At 42.1% G+C, this 22,989-nt stretch overlaps 1 protein-coding gene across 1 annotated transcript in view; it reads left to right on the forward strand.

The window, feature by feature from the left end:
- Positions 1-6,838, forward strand: part of ADAMTS5 (ADAM metallopeptidase with thrombospondin type 1 motif 5) — a 72,165-nt gene extending 65,327 nt beyond the window's left edge. The window contains 1 exon segment of the mRNA XM_025201337.1: positions 1,091-6,838. Coding sequence (XP_025057122.1) covers positions 1,091-1,655 — 565 coding nt within the window. The 3' untranslated portion in view covers positions 1,656-6,838.
- The last annotated feature ends 16,151 nt before the right edge of the window (positions 6,839-22,989 follow it).

Consider the following 22,989-nt stretch of genomic DNA (forward strand, 5'->3'; position numbering starts at 1 on the left):
TACAAAAATATAAACGTATAGATGTTAGGGTCAGAAGGGACCTCATTAGGTCAAGTCCAACCCCCTGCCCTGGGCAGGAAAGAGCGCTGGGGTCAGATGATGCTGAATGTAGACATTTATAGGCCTGATTACTCCAGTTTAATGCTGGTTTAAATCAATAGTTATACCAGCAAAACACTGTAATAACACAAATATTTAATCTAGAGTAAAACAGTTTATTAGTCTTTACTTAAAAATCATATATCTGGTACTTCCAGCACCAGCTAACTTATTAGAAAGTTACAAATTAAAAATAATGTGTCTAAAGTCCATCTACTAGTTTGTAATTTATGTCTTTATTTATTTGTAACCTTGTTGTATTATTGAAATAGTCTAGAGGACTTGAATACTCTGTAGTATTCTAGTTTTTGCATGCTTATGACCTTGGATATGATTTAAATATCTTTCTGCACCTATATTTAACTACAATATCTACCAAGTAGCAACTGATAAATGAAGATGCTGTAATTACATAGGTTAACGTTTGGCTGTGCCTCTTATTAGACATTTGGTAATTAACCTTTTGCTTTATGAAGTTAAAAGTAAACAATTTTTTCTCAGTGATCAAGATTATTTTTAAATGCTTCCAAGGTGCCTCTACCCAGCTGTTAGTTTGCTCACTCTTTCCTTCATCAACATTATAGCAAAGCCTGTAAGAAACAGCTGTAACCAATGCATGTCTCATTATCTTTCCTTGGCAGATATAGTAAGCTTCAAATTTCATATCTCCCACCCTTTGCTCAAATACATAAACTATCAGTTATTGTTCATTTTTCTCAAATCTGATTCACATAAAATTATTTCTAAAGCCAAAGATTAAATAATTTCAAATAAGTATAGGAGAATTTTCTTCAAGGACATGAATACAAAAATCAGATAATGATAAAATATGACAACTAAATCTCAAGGCAAATGTATTCACAGCATGATCCAAAACCCATTCAAACAAATAGGTATCTTCCCAGTGATGGCAGTAGGCTTTGAGTTAGACCTGAAAGCATGAATGCTTGTTTCCCACTAGCTATGTAACACATTCTTTTCTCTCTTTCAGTAAGGGATACACAGATATAGTGAAAATACCAGAGGGGGCAACTCACATCAAAGTCCGACAATTTAAAACTAAAGACCAGAGCAGGTTCACAGCTTACCTAGCTCTGAAAAAGAAAAATGGTGAGTATCTTGTCAATGGGAAATATATGATCTCCACTTCAGAAACCATCATTGATCTCAACGGAACTGTTATGAACTATAGTGGCTGGAGTCACAGGGATGATTCCTTGCATGCAATGGGACATTCTGCCACGAGGGAGATCCTTATTGTACAAATTCTTGCAACTGACCCAACTCAACCAGTGGATGTGCGCTATAGTTTCTTTGTGCCAAAGAAGCAAGTACAAATGACTAACTCTGTCACAAGCAACAGTAACAAAGTCACTCCACAGCTCACTCAGCCACGGTGGGTAACTGGGCCGTGGCTTTCTTGTTCTCGAACATGCGACACAGGATGGCACACTAGAACTGTTCAGTGCAAAGATGGGAATGGAAAACTCACAAAAGGATGTCTTCTGTCTCAGAGACCATCAGCATTTAAACAGTGCTTGCTAAAAAAATGTTAACCTGTGGTGGCGATCTTGAAAAAAGAGATCTGGTTAAGACATTGTTGACATACTGGTGTTAGTTCTATCCAGGCAGAGAGAAGCCAAGGCTTCAATATATTTACATGCAGCCTCAAATTATGGGCAGAATCTGCCTATTTGGACCAAATGAAGATGTGCACTGCTTTAAGGGATAGTAGAATGATATTGGTATGTCAAAGAAACTAAGCATAAAAGTTATAATAAGCCCTCTGTGTCTGCAAAAAAAGGAGAAAAAAAAAACCCCGAAGAGGAAAAACCAGTGAATGGAAGATCCTAGGAAGGTTACAGAATCATCTCCCCTTTTTCACCTACCTCTAATACTGTATGTCCTTAGACAATTTTGTCATACTTACCCATGATACCACAGTAGCTTATTTTATACTGTTTGTAAATATCTTTCATTTGGTATGTCACTTTATATCACTTGGTTCTATTAAAAACAATCTTTATATAAGCAAAGTGATTGACCAAAGTATGTCTGCAGCCATTTTTCAGAAATGGCTGTAGATGTTTTACTGGAAAACAAAGAGCTTGCTGCTGTTTTTAAGATTTAATAGATTTTTTCTGACAAGAGGAAATACATTTCCATTCTAGGAATTTCCTGACCGCAGAACTTTATTCTATAATAAACAATGCCTTTCCACCCAGAAATTCTCATAGACGGAACATCTCGGCGGCCTATAGACGAACAATCGCTGCTGTTCTGCTTCTCTATATGAAATAAAGACATACTGTATTTTGTAAAAAGTTATAGAACCAAAAACTACAGTTGAGATAACCAAGTGTCTTCTAACTCAGACTGTTCTCAACTGCTTTCTCTGTTATTTTCTCAATGGTTTCCATTTGAAATCTTACAATGTGTAATTACCTACATCTATAAAGGTCAAAAAACACAGCAAGCAGTTAATAGCATTTTATCAGTGTTTTGTCCATCATGTCTAACCCTGGTATTCCTCTTACCAGCAAAAGTTTGTCATTATTTGTCTTTTTTTGTGGTTTATTTGGTTTAAAAGCTGTAGAAGTCATTTGTGTTTTGTACACCTTGCATATTTGGAAGGATTATGAGTCGTTACAAAGTAAAACCACATGAGGATGTGGTGGATATAACTAATATCAATAAGACTATTTCCACAGAGCAGGCAGCAGTTTGTAATGTCTTTCAGCAGTCCTTTCCAAGTGGCATTTTTGTCTGACAAAAGACTGCCACTGAAGAACATTTCGTGGTAGGTGAATAGCAGCTAAAGGCACGATACAAAAACTATCTCAGTCTTTTCTTTTGAATTCTGCAAGCTTTTGTCAGACCCCAAAATAATATATTTTGTTAAAGTCTCTACAACCTGTGATGAAAATAGAAACCTCTAATTTGCCCTCACAGTCTGAGAATATGAAATTACAAGGGGATTTTCAGAAGAGCCTAAGAGAATAACATTCAGTGGGATTTGGGAACTGAATTCCTTTTAGGCTCTTTGGAAATTTCCAGTCTCAGAGACCTCAGTAAAGAAAACTGATCTGTGTCTCTATCACAGAAGGAAAATTTCATTTCAGACCGGCACAGAAATGCTTCAGTGACTATGAACACTGGAAGCATGGGATCATTTCAAAATAGCTGAGAATTGCTATACCTACAGAGATGAACCTTGGAGAATCACCTATTGTTGTAGAATATTTTAAACAGGGGGTGTTTATCTGTGACAGCGGAAAGCAAGGGTAGGCCAGAAGGAATGAATCTGAGTGACTGCGGCTGGCAAGAACATTATGGCCTGATTTCTACAAGTAGTCCTGAGCAACAAGGGTGGATATTAAAGAATCCCCAATGTTCATTATTGGCCCATCTCTAAAATAATACGGTCTCCACCCCAGGCTCTAAAGAATTGCAAATTTGTAGAATCCACTTCAGAACTGTCTATCTCCCCCTAGCCATTAAAACAAAGACTGCATTTACATGGTAGCTTTATGCTTCAGGGTGGCACCCTCAACCACATTTCTCTGGGTGAACAATTTCCTAAACTCCAAGCGATACAGGCATGTCACAAGCTGGTCAATTAGCTGAGAGTTAATTAGCATTATTGTTCAGTCGTGGTTATTAGCTTGCTTTATGTACCACACAGAGACACACCATGGCTTTCAGTTTAGAAGGCAGCCCAGCCAGAGCAGCACAGTGTGCTTGAGAATGCTGCTATGGAGCTTGATAAGTTTACCCAACTCAGCCTAAGTACAGCTGACTGTCCTTTTAAATTATACTGTTTGAATGCTTCAGTGGATGCATTGCTGAATTATTAAAAGGTTCTTAATAGAGAACCTTCATTAGGGAGAAAGCAATCACCATGTGACATGGATCACAGCATGCACTTGCCATATAAAATACTTTTTGTTTCTTTCCCATTTTATAATTCTGGAGCTAGAATGTGCAAGGATTTTTGAGTCAAAATAATCTATTAAAGTATTAAATAGGGATGAGTAAATAATGTTGGACGTTATTCAAATAAAATCACACAGGCTCTACAGTTAAATTATTTTTGTTCAAAATTATCTTGTTCCTTGAAAGAGTTTATGTGTAAAAAAATCTGTATGAAAACAAACCACTATAGTGAATCATCCATCTTTTTAACTAAAATTAATTTTCTTTAGCCTATGTAGTACCTTATAGTCAAATATTTGAAAACTGGTTACAGAGCATGAAATGCAGGAAACACTATTACCACACCTTCACACTGGAGTTCTAGACTTGACTCCTGTCTGACTGTAGAAAAATGTAAAGGCAACAAAAGACAATACCTTACAGTGTAACTGATTCAACATCAACTGATTTTAATGGGCCTTGATTCAGTCTCAGGGTACCAGGATTTGTTTTTGTGGGAAGTACCCTGTCTCTCTCACTCTGCATACATCATGGAGTTACATGCAAGATGAATTTAGCGTTATACCAAAGGTGAAGGTTGTCCCTCAATGAGAAGGTGCCCATCATAGTAACAGTCATATGCTAGGTGAAGCTTGTGAAGGAAAAATGGTAACTCAGGCACAGGAGAAGGATACAGAGTAGGGAAGAACAATCAAAATCTGAGCTGAGCTTATGGTAATGTGAATTTTAGTGTAAGTTACAGAGCAGGAGTAAAATGGACAGACTTGTAAGTAATAAAGCAGCATAAATTGTATGAATTTAGCACTGAGCGTGCAAAAAAGTGTAACAGACTGAAAGGGGCAGAGTTGCAAAAGGAGCAAGCTAACAGGTACAAAGTAAGAGGGTTGGCTGCTTTATTTACCTTTGTCTTCAGCTATTCTGCTATGACTCCTGTTCCAACTCCTTTTTATGCACCTGGTGCAGGCTGTATGATTTAATATTTTTATTCCTATTCTGATCATCTACATCCTCACACATAATATGACATCACTGTTTATATCACTCCTGAGTTTTGCCCAAAAGGCTTCAGAAATTGATTTAAGCCAATGCAAAGCCAAATTTAAAAGCCAAAAGCAATGTGTTCTGTAGAGAAATAATTCATACTTACTGTATCCAGTGCTAAATTCACAGCTAATATAAGGGGACACAACTCCACTACTTTCCATGGATATAAGCCCACTAACATCAATGCTTTTTATGTGTCTTCCTCTAAACTAACTTATCACATGCTTAGATTAGTCATCCTCCTTATGACAAAGGTTTTCAAGTCAGGTTTGATGGTGTTTAAGAAATTTAATTTAGTTGCCTTCCTGTGGAAACAGTTTTATCCCATGGGGGAGGGGAAAGAACTTTGTGGATCAATCACAAATGTAAAAAAGCAACACAGCACTGAAAAAAAAAATAATTTATTGTTTTTACAACTGGTATGTGAATGGATGTAATGAATTTATTTATTCTTATTTAACAAAAATACCAATTGTGCAAATTCTATATTTAATGTATGTTGCTATCGTCTCTCTTTCTTTTTTAATTTATGCTTCATGTTTGTGTTAAAAGTACACCTTGTGAGTTTACATAATGTACAGCACTGGTTGCTTTTGTATGTTTTTCAGAAAGCTTTCTGCATGAAATAGGGGTATATGTCTGTATACACCTATGCTCACATACTGTATATTCACTTTCTGCTACAAGCTTTTTCTAAGAAAAATTGTGAATTTTTAGTTTTTGTGATTTAGGCTCAAAACTCCTTGTTCTACTTTTTTTTGAAAACCTCATGACAACCAAATCATAGAGTTCCACTGACCTAAAACACATTAAGTCCTAAAAAAATAAGTGCCAGATTCTCATTTCAGATACATGCCTACAGATTCAATTCATCATTCAGATTTTGCCATTCACTTAAATGGGAGCAGGATCAGGCCTGTAAGGTGCCTATTTGTATGTGCATGTGCTTCCTAAAGTGAACTGTCTGAACTACCATATTCAGGGTATATGAGGAAGAAATCTTTAATCTTGCCTGTAAAAAGGACCAAAATAACATATGCTTTTTATTTTTAGTGATTGCACTGTAAAAATATGCTACTAGTAACATGACACTGTTCCCATTTTTCTATACAATGAAGTTTGCTATATTTTAGTCTCATTATATTCCAGAACTATGTACCTGATAATATATGGTAAGACACACAAAAAAAGTAATCCAGATTTGTACTGATCCCACAACATGCCTTTGGAAAGCACCATGGGTCTTTGCTGTTTCCATTATTTGTCAGATCTAGGGCCTATTAATGGGAGCTGTATTAGACCCTATAAGAAGTTATTTGCAGTATAAACAAACCTACAACTGCCTTATAATCATCTATTTTTATGATGCAAAATGCCACTCTGATTACTTTAGCCTAATCTTAAGCAAATAATTTGGTCCAAATCATTCAGGTGTCTGTCATTTGGAATGTGTGTACAATTCTCCATCAGTGACAACCAGATTCAAAACCTACTGAAGTCAACGGAAAGCCTTCCCTTTTGATTTCATTGGGCTGTGGATCAGGTATGACTGAGCTGTGAGCAACACGGTTAATTGTAATGCCCTGCTCAACATTGTGTTTAGGTGAGTGATTCTCCCCTGATTTTACCAAGCGTCAATAAGACAAACAATGGGTTGTCATCTATCAGTGAGGAACAAGGAGTATTCTGCAATGCTGAAATAGCCAAAATCTGATATTTTACATCAGGACTGCAATTTGTAACCAAATCAGGGTTGGGGGGGGGGAGTTGGTTGGGGCTTTTATTTTTGTTTTTGTTTTGTTTTGTTGGCACATCTCTGAGAGAGTGCACAGTTTCCACTGAGTTGTCACCATATGTCTCTGCATTAATACTTGTTACTAACAGTAAACTCAGGAGGGTTTTGTTTGTTACCATCCCTATGAACATGCAGAATATTGGCTGGTTATTGAATTTGACTCTACAAATCAATATCATTACAAATACCCACTGATGTTTATTCTTGTCAGTTCTATTTACTGTTCCTTAAGTATTTCTGGTTTTTTGTTTGTTTGCTTGCTTGTTTTGTGTGCGTGTTTGCTAACATGTACAGCTGCAGAGATACTTAGCATGGGAAAAATGTCAGTGACAGATCCTCAGCTGGAGTAACCAGCATAGATTCAAGATCCAGCCTCCAGCCCATTTTATTCCAAATGCAAGTTTGTGTGGATGGCAACCAAACTGTGAAAGAACCCAACTAGAATCTCAGTCTTCTGAGTGAATGAAATGAAAAGTCATTTTCTGCTACTCTATATTTCCTGAACATCTTCATAGATTCTTTGTCCTGCCTCTTTAGCTACTGTATTTACATGTCAAAAGCAAAAGTTACACAGCTGTTTCATCTTAAAGTTGTTGTTAGATATTTACAGTAGCTGTCAGGATATTTAAAACTTCGGTGTATAGCAACTGAAATGTCATGTAGTCAAAACTGAACAACTAGATATGTGTATGAATATGTACAGATTAACTATGCCTATATAGAAATATATATTGTATATGTGGATGGGTATAGGATATATGGGTCTCCCTTATTTTTCACACAGAATCAAATTCTGACTTCAGTTACATTAGTGTAAATCTGGAGTGACTTCATTAAATGATTCGATCTTATTGGAACTGTTCCAGATTTATAACGCTGTAACTGAGAGCAGAATCTGTCCCAATGCCTAATAAATGGTTTGCACAATTCATCACATAAAATGTGATGTAGTATTATGTAGTATTCAGTGAACACTGTTCATCATATGAAATGTTACTCAGTGAAACTCATAGAAATAGATATTGCTAATATCTCATCAGACACAGAAAATAATATCCTGAATTCAAATGTTTTTGGGCAGTGCTATAAATAATCTGTTTCTGTTCTATTGCAGGGTCACTTAACATAAAGTAAAACAGGTAAAACAGAAACAAGAGAAGTATTGTAGGTAAGACTGGGGGAAGTACACAATTATTTTGCTTAGTTTATATCACAAACCTCTTAATTTACTGCAACAGTGGCCTGCATATTCTTTAAAATATTACATCTTGCATTATAGTTAACTCAGTTGAAATACGAGTACCCTTTGGGAAACTAAGGCGTGTCACTAAAATTTACTTTTGTTCTGATAAATGCCTAAACAAAGAGGATTCGTCTCTTAGATCACTATGTCAGTCTGTTTACACAATCAAATAATTCATTAAATTAAATATAAATCCATTTGAACTGCATTGTACAAGATCTATACTGTACTGTGACACATTAAAGGCCAATGCTTTGTTTTGTAAACTCTTACATATGTATAATTTACCAGCTGTAATCTTAAATACTTGAGTATGTGGTTTCAATGAAAGTAATAAATACAAACTGTACCACAGATCCAAATATTCATTCTATATGGTATGTCCACTATATTGTTAGTTTCAAGGTATGTCCCACTAACAATATACCGTATTTTCGCGCATATATCCCCTGGGTTATACAAGTTTTTACCCAAAAAAATGATGGGTGCAGGCTATGCAAGGGTGCAGGCTATGCAAGGGTGCAGGCTATGCAGGCTACTCCAAGCCAAGCAGCATGTCCCTGCTGGGCCCCAGTGGCGGCGCAGGTGGGCTGGGGGGCCGTGGCGGGGCCTCGCCCTCCATCTCCTTCTCGCCCGGGATCACCGCCACTGCCACCTGCCAGGGCATGTAGTGGACGCCCAGCGGTGCCTCCCTTCTGGGCCCAGGCGGGCTGGGGCGGGGGGCGGCGGTGCAGGCAGGCTTGGGGGCTCCTCCTTTCCTGGGGGTGCAGGGAATACAAGGGTGCAGGCTACGCATGGACTATTTTTCAAAACTGCAATTTTCTGCGGGTTATACATGGGTGTGGGTTATATCTGTGTGCAGGGTATACGCGTGAAAATACGGGACAGCTAAAACAGGTTGATCTCAGCCATTAAACAAGGCATACAATCTTTTCTCTTGTGGGGCTGTAGGTGCCTGAGAGTGTTGTGTGAAAGTGGGAATATTTGTGTGCGTGTTTTGAAATCTAGTAGAAATGAGCAAAGAGAACTTCATCCTATACCTGTTCAAGAGAATTTTAAATCTCCCATTTATCACAGTCCTGAAGTAAGTGAACCTTAGTGAACTCCTAGGCCATGTGCAGATGAGCAGGGATATGCTCTTGCAGTAGCACAAATATTAGCAGTACAAATTTGTGCCACTACTTTGTGACACAGTGCATGGCCCTGCATATGTGCTTTGTTGCAGGACACATTGTCCCGCTGTGGGCAAGCTGCCTGTGCCCAGCTCCTCCCGGCTCGGGGGTACTGCTCCAACCAGGCTCTATGGGCTGTTGTGGGAGGAGGAGGCTGGCTGGGGCACAGGGTGCCTCAAGTGGGGATAGCTGGTAGGTAGCCCCCGTGCTGAGGCACCCTGCACCCCAGCCAGTTGAGGAGCAGCACATGCTACCCTGGTAGCAAATTTTGGAAACCCCAGCAGCAATTTTTTCCCCACACACCACAAACCACGCATGCCTACAAGTACTGACGTGGCTCACATGGTGAAACACATGGGTCTGTTTCAGAGTTAGGGGCAGTGACTTCAGTCATGCAAATTCAGGTCTAAAATATATAATTAAGCCACATTTCTATAAACTTGACCAAGAGTAGTTAATAACTAACTGTCAAAAAGATTAATGGAAACATATAATGCATGTGTAAAGGAGCTATAATTGTATGCATAACAAAGGAAAGAAAATAGTTGTAACTCTGGGCTTGAGATAATGAGAGAAGGATAGAGTATCAGTATGCACTGACTTCAAAACAAAACACATTCTTAATGGAAGGCATGGCTATAACAGGGACACTGTCAAGGTAAAAGTAACCATTAAAATCCATAACAATGTTGCTATTAGCACTGAAAGGATTTTAGAATTTTTTTTCCACTTTTTACACTGGTTTCTTAGTTGCCACGTTTAACTCAATGAAACTAAGCCGGAGAGTTTTACTTTCTTGTGTTCCCTAAAGCTATGCAGATTGCCAATTACATGTCTCTGTCTGTCCATTTTATATGTATTAAAAAAAAATCCTTTCAAATTAATTTCAACACTTACATTCTCCTTAACTAGTTTTTTAGGGGGGGAGGCGGGGGTTGTTTGTTTGTTTTTGTTTTTGTTTTTCCATAAAATCTAAATGATTTGAAAGCATGAGCCTGATTCACATCTCTAGCAAGGGCACTGAGTCCAGAGTTCCACTGTTGGTATGTGTGGAAATCTGCCTAGTGCCTTTAATACATACGTGTTTAATAACCAGGGATCCTCGTTTTCTCTATTTTAAAAAAAATCCCCATTTTTTTGTTTTAAAAAAGCCGAAATTTTGCCACAATTATCATGGAAAATTTCATTTTTCCATAATTAAAATGAAACACCACTAATATATAGATCTATGTATTAGTGGAAATACCACTAATATATACATCTTTATATTAGTGATATTTCATTTAAATCCACAAAAATGTGGATTTGGGGTTACTTTTTTTTAACTGAAAATTGGGACTTTTTTAAATCAGAGAAGGCCAGGATCCCTGTTAATAACAAGTAATAGGTAACTTATAAAAAGAGAAACACAAGACATAATTTTGGAAGCTCTGGTACCATGCGTGACTGGTGGCTCCTGAGTCTGGGGGGGCACCCGCGGCAGTGTCGGTGATGGGGATGGAGCAGGCAAGCTTCCACAGATACCAGTGGTGGCATCAATGGCAGGGGCGGAGTTGGCAAGCTCTTGCAGATGCTGCCAGCTGCAGCGGTGATGGGGATGGCCCTGTCAGGGGGAGCACATATCCCCCGCCCCCACCTCCCACATGTCAGCTATGTCTGATATATAAATTATCTCTGGCCATCAAAGATTTGAACTGAGAGCTGGCTGGTTATAATACTATTCACTTTGCTCATTATATCTACCATAATAAGGTTAGGAAAAGACAATGTATTTGTTCCCAGACGAGCTGTACCTGTGTTTGTCTCAAAACAGAAATGTCCTAGAATTAAAATGTACACACATTACACTTCCAGTCAGGGTTTAGTGAGCAGCTGAAAGCGTTGTTGCTTTTCTGCCATTTATGCAATGATGCAATCCTGGGACCACTGTTCAGACACACACATTCACAGACTTTACAGTGTTCTGAGACAAAGCATCAGCACTTATTAGGGCTGTGCAAAGCTTCAGTAGCCAATTCAATTGAGATTTGGCCCAATTCGCCGGGCAGCCGAATCTCCGAATCCAATTTGAATTGGGAGACCAATTGTCGCATGTAGGTGTTATAAGGCTTCAGCCTCTTCTTTGTAGGTGCCTTGCTCCCAAGTGACATCAGGATGAGGCTTTGGCTCAGGTGCTACCTAGATGGTATGGGTGCTACCCTTACTCGACTGCCACGTCTTCGATGTTCCTTGTTGGGGAGACAGTTCCCTTTAGGTGGCCCCTGGGTAGTGAAGAGGTCTTGATACTGGTCTTTTCTTTGTGGGGCTCCAAACCTCCCCTTTACCCCACCCTCACCACTTCCAAGGCCTGGACAGACGCTGCACCCAGCAGGTCTTCCCCTGGATGCTCTCTCCTTTCACCCAGGTCACCTGCCCGTAGTGCCTCGGGCCTTCTTGGACAACACAATCTTCCCACCGCCAGTTCCTTGGCTTCAGGCCAGCTTGGGCTCATAAACTTGCCCATCTCAGGGTTAACTAGACTTCAGAAATGAACCACCAGAAAACATTTGGCCTTCTGCCGACGAGCCTCTGGGGTCCTATCTCCCAGTGTCTGCTTGGCCACTCAAACGAAGAAAGAAAAAGAAGGGGGGACTCACTCATCCCTTTTCTCCCAGTGTCCATGGAGGGTGGGGGGGCAGCCGCCCTGTTTCCCACCCTGATTCGTCTCCCCCACACAACTGCTTCTGGGTCCCAACTGACCTGGGGTCACTCCTTGGCTGTTCCTAAGCAGGCAGGGCACATGGTTCCCTCACCGGTCTGCTCCTGCTGGGCTGCTCCTGCTGGGCTGCTCCTGCTGGGCTGCTTGCACAGGCTAGCAGTTCCCTGCTGCCATCTCTTGCTACTGTACCTGTAGCGGTGCTGCTCCCAGATGTCCCCTGGCTCTTCAGGCTTGGGCTTCCTCTCTGCCCCTCCAGAACTTTCCCATCGCCTCTCAGTTCTCCTATTCTCCCCTCTGGTCAGGTGATCTCCTCTTGTCTGCCGGTGTCTCTGTGTTGGCATCCTGCTCCTCCCTCGCTAGCCGTGCAGCTGTTTTCCCAGCTGCCTTTTGAGCCTCCCATACTTCTCCAAGGCTCCACCCACATCCCATGCTGACTCACAGTTTCAGGCAGCTCCGGAATCATGGAGCCTGCATCTGCAGTTCTTCCCAACTGCCGCTCGACCCTGTTTCTGTGGTATTGGGGTGCCTGGGGCAGGGGTCTGGGACATCCTAGAACGGCTTTTACTGCCCCTCTCACACCAATTAAAAGGTCCAAATTGAATCAGAATCCATAAAAGATTCAGCCTGATTCAGAGATTCAGCCATTGACTACATAGTCAGCAGTCCTCGAGGATGCTGGACACAGCTACCTCCAGCTGGTAAGTCTGTTGTGGTGGGGGAGGGAAGGGGCTTGGGAGGGGTCAGATCAATGCCCCCACAGCGAGTGATGGATTGGGGCTGGGGATGGGACAAGCTGCCCAGTGAAGGCAGGGGAGGCGTGGGACTTGGAGAGGGGGGCAGAGGGGGTACCGAATGTGGGCACAGCAGCACTGGGAGTGGGGGCTATGCTCTGCTGCCAGTGAATCATTTCCTATGCCCTGTCCTGCATTTCTCAGACTTCTATTTTCATTTTCCACATTAGGTTTTATGATAGTTATGATAAAATGACTGATATCTATTATACACAAATCAAATACAACATAGATATCAATGCAAAGTTTCAAAAATGTCCACCTCTGTTATCTCATTACTATTAAGAGACTGTTTTATATCAGGAAAATGAAATCATCAGTCTTAATGTGTTTTCCATATCTTCCCAATTCTTTTTCCAGGGCTTCTGACATTTCTCCTCTTCTAAAACCATATAAAACTGTGTGTGAGGAGAGAGGACTCCACTTCCTATGGGCTGAATAAAATCTAATTTTAGTTCAGGATTCATAATGGATTTGATCCAATCTCACTGTGCAGTTCTATTACTATTCTAATTGATTTTCTATTTTTAGCTCTTCAAAAAACCTCAAAATATATCAAATAAGTTAGATAAACAATAAGATGCTTAAGCAATTCCATGCTTAAACAGAAAGACTGAGGCATGTTTGCCTATATTATAGTCTCATCTCATGATGTCATGTGCTGTGAATCTTAAAAGTAATATATATTATTTAAAGCCTTAACTTGGTCAGGTTGAGCAGGGTTTAAAGTCCATTATTTTCCACAAGTTTAGAAACAGAAAAATAAAGTATTTCCTTCCTTCAGCAAAGCCAAGGCAATTTTTCATCTTTCAAGCTCTTTTCCTTTCTTTAGTTACTCAGGTAAATTGAGTGTTAAATGAAAACACCTGGGCATTTTCTCTAACCACTGTACCAGAAAGCTGTATCATAGCAACCTAAGAAGCAAGCAACACCAGAAGGATAGGAACCAGGCTAATGGACTCAGGCATCCATTGCTACTGGATTACTACTACTAAACTACTACAGTAACTGAGAGCAATCAAGTAACTATGAGCAATTAGGTAACCAGGCAGAGCCCTGGTTACCAGAGCTGGTGTGGGGAGGAAAGAGAGCCCCTCCCTGCCTCATAGGCTGGCTCCCCACAGGCCTGCATGGTGGGGAGGCGCTTTTCATTCCCCTGCCCAAAGCTCTTGACAACACTCCTGGATTGGGTGGGGAGGGGGGATGCCCTCCAGCATTGCAAACCTGGGCCAGCTCCCCACAGGACCCAGTGAGGGTAGTTGGGGGAGGGTCCTGCAGCAGGAGGGCTCTGTCCCTTCCCCAGTCTCCCCTGGGTGCTGCTGACAGTTGCCAGCTGGCGGGGAGGGGAGTGGGACTGGGGAGAGGGGTGGGCTGGCAGCATAAGCGGCACTAGAAAATATTATATGGAGGGTCTGGGCAGTGCAGAGCATGTCCACCTGTCCCTGCCCCTCCCTCCTGCAGGGTTGTTCTGGGGTCAGTGTGCACTAGTGCTGTGTGCATGACAGTGGAGGAGCATGCAGCGGGAGCACTGGGCATGGCGATGTGGCACCAGTGATGCCAGAGCCACTATCACCAGCCCAGTTTGTGGGGGCCAAGCCCTGTTAGCCCTGGCCTTCCACTGCTTATGGATGGCAGCCTCCTGGGAGGCTGCAGGAGTGCCCCCACCTACTGGCCTGGGCCAGTGTAGGCAGGCTCTGAGCCCCACCTACAAAGTGAATGCCTGTTAGGTTCAATGCAGACAAGGTTCCTTGGGTGAATTTGATATCTTTTATTAGACCATCCCAAATGGTTGGAGAATAGTTATTAAGAAAGCTTTCGGGTTCAAAAACCCTTCGTCAGGCTCAGGAAGCTGCAGCAGTTGGTGTGTGCTCTTCCTGGATGGAATGAAAAGTAAACAAGCCAGGGGCTGGGCTGGGCTGGGCTGGGCTGGGGAGTCAGTTGCCAGGCAGATTGTAATGTATCAAAAATCCAATGTCTATGTTTAGTCCCTGATCTCTAGTATCCAGCAGGTTGATGAAATGGAGCTCATAGGCTCGTCTCTGGGATGTTAGGTTCAATGGCACTCTAACTCATGGCACTTTGTGTAAAGCACCATAAGTTAGTGCCTGCCAAACAGGCTGCCTGCTCTTGTGTACACTCCCATAGAGTAATGGCTGCAGTATAACCTAAGAGAAATGGTCTCCATAGCAGTGCCCATTTGAATAGCCTCAGATGAGTTACATCTTGAATCTAGCAAAAATCCACCTCTGCATTACAGTAATAACTTGCTGAAATTCTGCTGCACAGTGGATCTGCAAATGAACCTGGGCATCCAGTAAAGGTGGTCTGTAAGAAAAATTTACTGAAAACTTTAGAGATTCTTTAAAGTGGTAGATTTAAGATGAGCGGTGGAAGGAAATGTGCCTAGTGGAAGTAGTCCGGAGTAAAGACTTATTAATTACTTATTAATGTTTTATCCAGGAAAAACACTGTCACATGTGTTCTGTGTGGGCTAAGAGGAATGTTTTCCCACTAATATGTATGTGGCAAACTAAAAATGAATGTCCATGCAGTAGGTTTTTGGATTACATTATTTGTTTAATATACATTGCATACACTTTCCAAATGTATAATAGCTTATTTATCATGGGTAAAAAAAGAGGACAGAGATAATGCAGATAACTAAGATTCACTCTGTAGGGTGAATCCGTGGCTATGGATACAGGCTCTTTTGACAGGAATCTTAGCTATGAAAGGATGTACAGAGAAAGTACCCACCAGCCTAATCTTTACATGCCAAAATACACAGTCAGAAACTTGGCCATACCAACAAGACCTAGTTCACTTCAAAAGAAGAGGGAAAATAGCTGGAGTTTTCCCTGTAAACCTCAACCTCTTAATATATACAGGAAATTATCAGCAAAACACCAATTGTAAATGTGATTAAAAGGAAATGTGGTTAAAAGGAAGAACTGAAACAAAATATCTTTTGCTCCAATAGAGGAGAGAAGAAAAGAACCTCAGAATGGCTTTTTTTAAATTTCCAAAACAAACTACTTTTGGGAGGAGTTCATGATGTACTTTCAAATATTTTTTCCCAGCAAAATTTCTCCAGGCAATCCAGGACCACAGTCCTGAGGTTACCAAGCAATAGTTTTGTCCCCAAAAGTTTTCCTACACTGAGGTCTTCCCAACACAGCTTAACTCCAGACTGAAGATGCCTGCCCCCAAATTATGCACATAATACCCTGCAGCCTGTGATTATTAATTACATTTGTTGAAACTACTGCTTTACTCCTCAGATCAGACCTCTTTTGTAGTCTTTATTGATTGGGAATGTTTCAACAAATCTTTGGTTCCATCAGGCAAAGGCAATTAAATGAAACCAAGCCTTTTCATAAGAAAGAGATGTTTTTTTATGATTTTTGTTTACTAAAAACTAAATCAGAAAACAAAATTATTTAAATACTTTTAACCTGGAAACTCAAGTGTTTCAGCTTGGAATGACTTTTCTTTCTGGAATTTAAACTAAATATCCAAAAGGGAAAAAAATTAATAATTAAACTCTTTTTTTTTTTTTTTAAGTCCAAACAAAATGTTTTGATCTGACCTAAAATGTTTGAATTGGGGATTTTTCGTCATAAACATGTTCAAGATACTTTTTCTTCTTTTGTCCCAAATCCATACAGAACAATTTTGAAAGCTCATCAACTTTTGTGAGGTAGGAAAACTAATTCTCACCCAAGTCTAGTTGGTTCCTTTCAGTCAGTGCTGCAAAATTATGAAACCTCTTGACCACAAAGTACCTTGCCTTCCCTTAAATATCTTGTGTCTTAAATTATCCCCTTTTGTAACATGCTTCAGAGTTTGTCCTTGGTAATCTATGAGTGTGGAGAGACTGTTTTTCAGCTGTACGGTTTCTTTGCCAAGATATAACAATAATGATACTGGGATAGAGCATAATGTTTGTAATGACTTTCTCTCAGTGGCAAAATTGCTTATATTTCATAGATCTGCAGCAAGGGGCATGATAACAACACTCCTTTTCCATCAACCACAGAAGCATGAGTCCCTCTGCAGCTCTGCCTTAGCTGCCTTCCCTCTGGCTGATGGAAGAAACAAAACTGTAAAGTCTCTCTCTATATTTTTAAATGATTCTGAATATGGACAGGTATTCATCTGAAACACTTAAAGTTTATGGGAATTTTGCAGTGGCACAAAAACATAGCACAAAATATGTGTTCAAGTACTGGTTGGCTATCAGAAGCACCACGGGGTATGGCAAGAGCATAGATTGCCAGCACTTTGTAGCTAAGGGGCAAATATGCTGTGTGTGACCCATCTCCAGAGGCTCCTGCAGACAGATGAATGGAGAGGAAAGTGACTCCTGACCTGCAGGTTCTGTGTGTGTTGTATTTCTGCTGCCACAGAGTTGTGGACTGCCACCACTTCTTTGCAAAGTTCATTCAGTTTCTTTGCAAGTTGTTCTACAGTGCTGTATGCAGCCATGCAGACACCACTGAGGCCCTGACCACACACTCAAGATTTGCTCCCTGTTTGTGGCAGCCAACAACTACCTGGATGATGAGGATGATACCCTGGAGGCTGGAGTACTCTGGGACCACCTAAAGACTGTGTACTAGCAGTTCAGAGCCTGCAAAATGAGCATGGACTGGTAGAGCATGGACTGGTAGGCATCATGCTGGAGACCAGAGATGACAAGCAGTGACAGCAGAACTACTGTATGTACTGGGCCACCTTCATGGAAATATCTGCTCCCCACCCCCCACCACAACTGAAGTCCCAAGATATCATCATAAAGATACCTGTGACTTTGGAGAAGGATCTCACCATCTGGAAGCTTGCAACTCTCAGCAGTCTCCATTCCATCGCCAACTAGTTTGTGCTGCCATAAACCTGAAAGGGAGAGGGTGCAGGGTGGAAAGGTGGTATTGCCAGAGCCTGGTATGGTATCAAGGGTTTGATATCTTCGAGCAAGCTCATAGAGAGAAAAGCAGTGCAGAAAGTGTACCTGGATATGCAGCAGATGCTGGTGCCATACTTCATTTGTTGCACCAACTGGCAGGAGGCTGTTGCCAGATTTTATAGGATGGGCTTTCTGAACTCTGCATCAATGGAACCCATATCCTCATCCTGTGACATGCCCACCACAGCAGAGTTCACTGACCAAAAGGGATTGTTCTTTGTGCTCCAGGGCCTTGTTATGCACATAAATCAAAAGTAGTAACAGCACATAAATGTCAGCTGGCTCAGCAATACCCATGATGCCAGGGTCTATAGCAACTCATGTTTTCAGTGGCCTCCACAGTCTTCCTGCCTTGGAACATGGCCATGTACCTGGTCTGAGAAATGCCCCTCCTTATCATGTCCATGCAGCAATCCTGGCCTTCCACTCATCCATCAAGGCAACAAATGGTGCTAGCCTCTCCTCCTTACTTTGCCTCCTGCTGTCATGGAGCTGTCATAAAGGGCACAGGCTAGCAATTCAACAGTGCTAAGGCTGGTGTGATATTGAGGACATGGCATCATTGAATTGCCTGGTGCATCAATGAGGGTGTCGTTGGAGCTATCCCTTGTGCCTGGATGTTGTGGCCCCACCTCCTGGCTTACAAACTTGTCCTGCGGGTTCAAGTCTTCCTCCTGTATGTGCTAGAAGGTTGTTACAGTCTGAAGACCATGGATCTCCTCCCCCTCCTTCTCTTTAGAGGCACCGGAGTCAACATTACTTTTGGTCAGCTGAGCAGTGGCTTAGGTGTAGCAGAGCTGCACAAAATGGTCCCCCCACAAGGACATGTGAGAGGCACAGTATGTCATGATGATCCCTGGGGTGCTGGAGGCCTGGTTGGTATCTGGACCTTCTTGTAATGGAACCTCATGACCTTGGATTTGGACTAAAACTGTAGCAGAAAGCCCCCTTTTCTTCTTGCCTGAATTTGTTCTCCCCCTTGTATTTTGGTATTTTTATCTATTTGTGTGCCATGGCATTACTCTTGTAGCTTATATTTTATACGCCTCACCTTTTAACTAAATGTGTTTAGTTTCAGAAGTAAGTTATACATTGTAACAATGTTAACAAGGGCAGGAATCAAACTGCCCCTTGCCTGTATCAGGCGGGCCCCTGAGAGCGAGTGAATCAGTGGCTGAATGTGTAACACAGTAGCAGGCAGCAATTAACACCTAGGGAAACCGCAGATCAACCAAGGGAAGAAATCAATAGGAGACAATGTAGCAACCAGGAATTCTCTAAACTACACTGTTCAAGGGCTAGAAGCCCTGGTCTGAGTTAATCAATGCCAGGGAGCAACTTTTGGGCTGAATATCTCCAGATCGACCGCTCCCAGAGTCCTATTCAAAATTCATCAACGGACTCCCAAACCTGCATGTACATGCGGACGACCCCTGGGGCTGACAGATGCCATCCAGTAGCCACTGAGGGGGAAGTCCCATGAAGGTCAACGACCCTTGGATTGGGCAAACCTGAAAACTGGGGAGTCACCAAAGTCTGCCAAGGACAGATAAAAAGCAGTGAAAAGTGACCCTCAGCGGCGCCCTCTTGATCTCCAACTTGACCAGCACCTGACCTGTCCAGCCAGAAGGACCAGCCGGTGACCCCCTTCTGAAGGATAACACCACGCTGAAAGAAGCCTTGACTGGACATCGACAGCAGACTCCAGCGCCTGTGGGATAGGTATACCTGACTCTTGTAGCTCGCTACTGTTTGTGTGCTTGTGTGTGGGGGGGACCAGCCCCAAGGTTTATGATTTAACTTCATTACAGTGCTTCAATCCACCTAATCAACCAGAATTTTAAGGATCCCGAGTTGGACATTTATAGCCAACAAAACAACTGCCAAACAGGTTGTGGCCCCGAGGTGCCGTTTCCAAGATGATGCATTTGATGACAGCCTGGTTCCTGCTGCTGTTCCAGATGGAGCCCTAGTTTTGCTCATCACCCCAGATGGCAAGAAGGGCCAGCACAGCACAACACAGCTAACATTTTGTTGCAAAACTGCCATGTTTCTTTTGTATGACAAACAGCTTGAATGGCTGTAAACCATTTTTTGCAGAGCTAAAAGAGGGTGTATTTCTCACTACAGATATAATGCCTTTCCATGGCTTTAATCATCTTCTAAGCAACAGAGACATAAGAGGGCAGTTCTACAGTAGTGCATGGGACAGCAACAGCTGCTGACAGCAACCACAGTCACCAAGCCAGGAGGGGAATGCAGGTCCTGGTGGACCTGGAAGTGGACCAGAACTGCTTCTGGGTCTGCTGCCGAGTGCACTGGGGAGCCCCCCGTGCTCCTGTGGGGTGCTCCATCCACCTCACCATCACAGCATCACGAGCCGCCTGGTACCTTGAGGTATGTAGAAAAAACATTTAAAGCTGTGTCTATGTCTGAATCGCCAACTCTTTCTGAATCACTCCGAATCAATTTAGAGGGTTCTGATTCGATTCAGAGAGATTAAAGGGTCTCCTGATTCAATTCGGATTCAGAGATTTGGCCACCAAATTGGGCCGAATCTCTGTCGAATCGAATCAGGGACTGAAGCTTTGCACAGCCCTATCAGAAGACTCTAGAAGTAGTAAAATCTGTTCTGTCTTTCCACCTAGATGCTTTCCAGTCATGAGGCAATAAACTATTCAAAGTCATAGATATAGTTAGCAATAGGTAGCTGGCTCTTTACCACTCCAAGGCTGGTGGATTTCTGCTGTACTGTATATCATTCAAATCAGGGATACTGCACAGGTGCAGAAGCCTTAGGGCCACATTTCAAACAGTCAGATCATTGCATTTTAGAATTACTAGTGTTGGTGCCTCGCAACTTACCTTGTACAATGTGTTGCCTGTGTGCAGGTTGTGAACTGCTGTAATGTATTTTGTAAGTAGATTTAAAAAACAGAGATTTTACTGGTAAAATAACCACTGTCAAATGTATTTTGATTAAAATGCCTTTCTAAGTTTTTACTGAGAGGAGGAAAAAGTCTCAGTAAGGTTGGTGCTGGCTGATTAAAAAAGATTTGCTAAGATCTGTAGTAATAATGCTCATGAACTGAATTAAGCTGCAGCAGCACCAAAATGCAGCATGTGTTTTGTAACAGAAATCCATAGAATATTTTGCTCTCGATAAGCATATCTGTATAAGGCATTTCTTTTTTTAATTTGGTGTTGTCAGGAAATGGGAAGGTACCAGCAAAAAGGAGGAAGGAGGATCTGTGTTCTTGCTGTCAGTGGTAGGTTGGCCATTTCAAAGCAGATGAGTAGACTATTGCAGTCTCACCAAGTACAGTTGCCATTTTGAGGAATTTATCACTCAGAAGGTGGTGAAGCAGCACTGCAGTAGCATCTGGCACCAGGAATGACAACAAATGCCATTTATGTGTGCCAGTGCACAATTATGATCACTTATAATAAAGGCAAATTAAATGAGGTTTACCAGTCTGTCTTTTGATCTGAAAGAGCTTCTGAATGTCAGGTATAACATCATGGACAGGGACTATCAAACCTGTATTCCTTGGTGTCCTCTTGTCCAAAATGAAGTGTGGCTCTTTGGTGGTGTTTCTTGCCAAAATCCTTTCCAGTCCTTTGTAACAATAAGGAATATTGTTGTGCTGAGTCCTGTAACGAATCTTTCAAGTTCTTGGCTCTGAGAAATCAGCAACTGGTGTCCAAGTTGTACCTTATTTGGACATTTCCACAGCAATGGTATCAAATATGTGGTAGTTTCTTTGTTTAGAACCAAAAACTGCCTTGACTTCTGCCTCTCTCCTCACATGAGGAGATCCAGAACATCCGCATAGATCCAGATGAATGCAAGTGTGGCTCAGTGCTAGCTGGAAATATATGCCAAGTATGCTTGATCGGTAGATTGACTCCTGGGCCATGCACTCACATAACATTTTTATAAGTGCTCAGAAACCAGTCTAAACCCATATCAGAACAGGAGATCAGCCCACATAGACTAATTTAAGAATGGTGAAACCTGGTCTAAGGTAAACCTAGATCAATGTGCACTCAAACTTAATCAATTTAGGATAGATTGGTGCATCAAACATCTCTACCAGATCCCCTATTGATTCATGTTAGGTCACTGCCTGCTGGCATCCCAGGTGCCTTTGTGACCACTTGTCCCCTGGAAGCCCAACCAGGGACCTCCATGCCCTGCATAAGTGGGCGCAACCCCAAGAAAAGCAACTGGGATACAGGAGATGGGTGAGCTGCCTACAGTTGACAGATGCCTGTGGCTGATGATGATGAGGGGCAGGGGGCAGGTGTGCTCCCCCATGCCAAGCAGCCAAGCAGGGGTGGCCAAGTTTAGTAGTCTCTGGCAGCACAGGGAAGTATGCAGGAGTATCCCCAAACTGCTGGCCTTGGCCAGTGCAAACAGCCAGTATGCCCTTCCCCCTGCCTCCTTACCAAGGGGTGAACTGTGTTCTGTTTGCTCCCAAATTAACCTACTCCACTTACAGAAACCCACGTAAATTTGATCAACGCTGCTTTGTGTTTCTTGAATATCTGTACCTAGCCATGGTACATCTGACTGCTCAGAGGTAGAACCTCTTAGCATCATGCAACCATTAACTTAGGGAGGTGACATCAAGTTACTGGAACAGTAGAGGCCACACAGGTAAATGGACTAAGTCAGGTCAGGATACAAAGTAGTATCAGAAAGCAATTGGAAGACCACTAAAATAATACTGCAGCACACAGACTTTCATAGATTCATAGATGTTAGGGTCAGAAGGGACTTCAATAGATCATTGAGTCCGACCCCCTGCATAGGCAGGAAAGTGTGCTGGGTTCAGATGACCCCAGCCAGATGCCTCTCTTGAAGACCCCCAGGGTAGGGGAGAGCACCACCTCCCTTGGGAGCCCGTTCCAGATTTTGGCCACTCTAATTGTGAAGTTCTTCCTAATGTCCAGTCTAAATCTGCTCTGTGCTAGCTTATGGCCATTATTTCTTGTAGCCCCCAGGGGCACCTTGGTGAGTAGAGCCTCACCTATTCCCTTCTGCACTCCCATGATGAATTTATAGGCAGCCACAAGGTCGCCTCTCAACCTTCTCTTGAGAAGGCTGAAGAGGTCCAGGTGCCCCAGTCTCTCCTCATAGGGCTTGGCCTGCAAGCCCTTAACCATACAAGTGGCCCTTCTCTGGACCCTCTCCAGGTTATCCACATCCCTCTTGAAGTGTGGCGTCCAAAACTGGATG

The sequence above is a fragment of the Alligator sinensis genome, unplaced genomic scaffold (assembly GCF_000455745.1).
Source record: "Alligator sinensis unplaced genomic scaffold, ASM45574v1 scaffold373_1, whole genome shotgun sequence".
In the NCBI taxonomy this organism is placed as follows: Eukaryota; Metazoa; Chordata; order Crocodylia; family Alligatoridae; genus Alligator; species Alligator sinensis.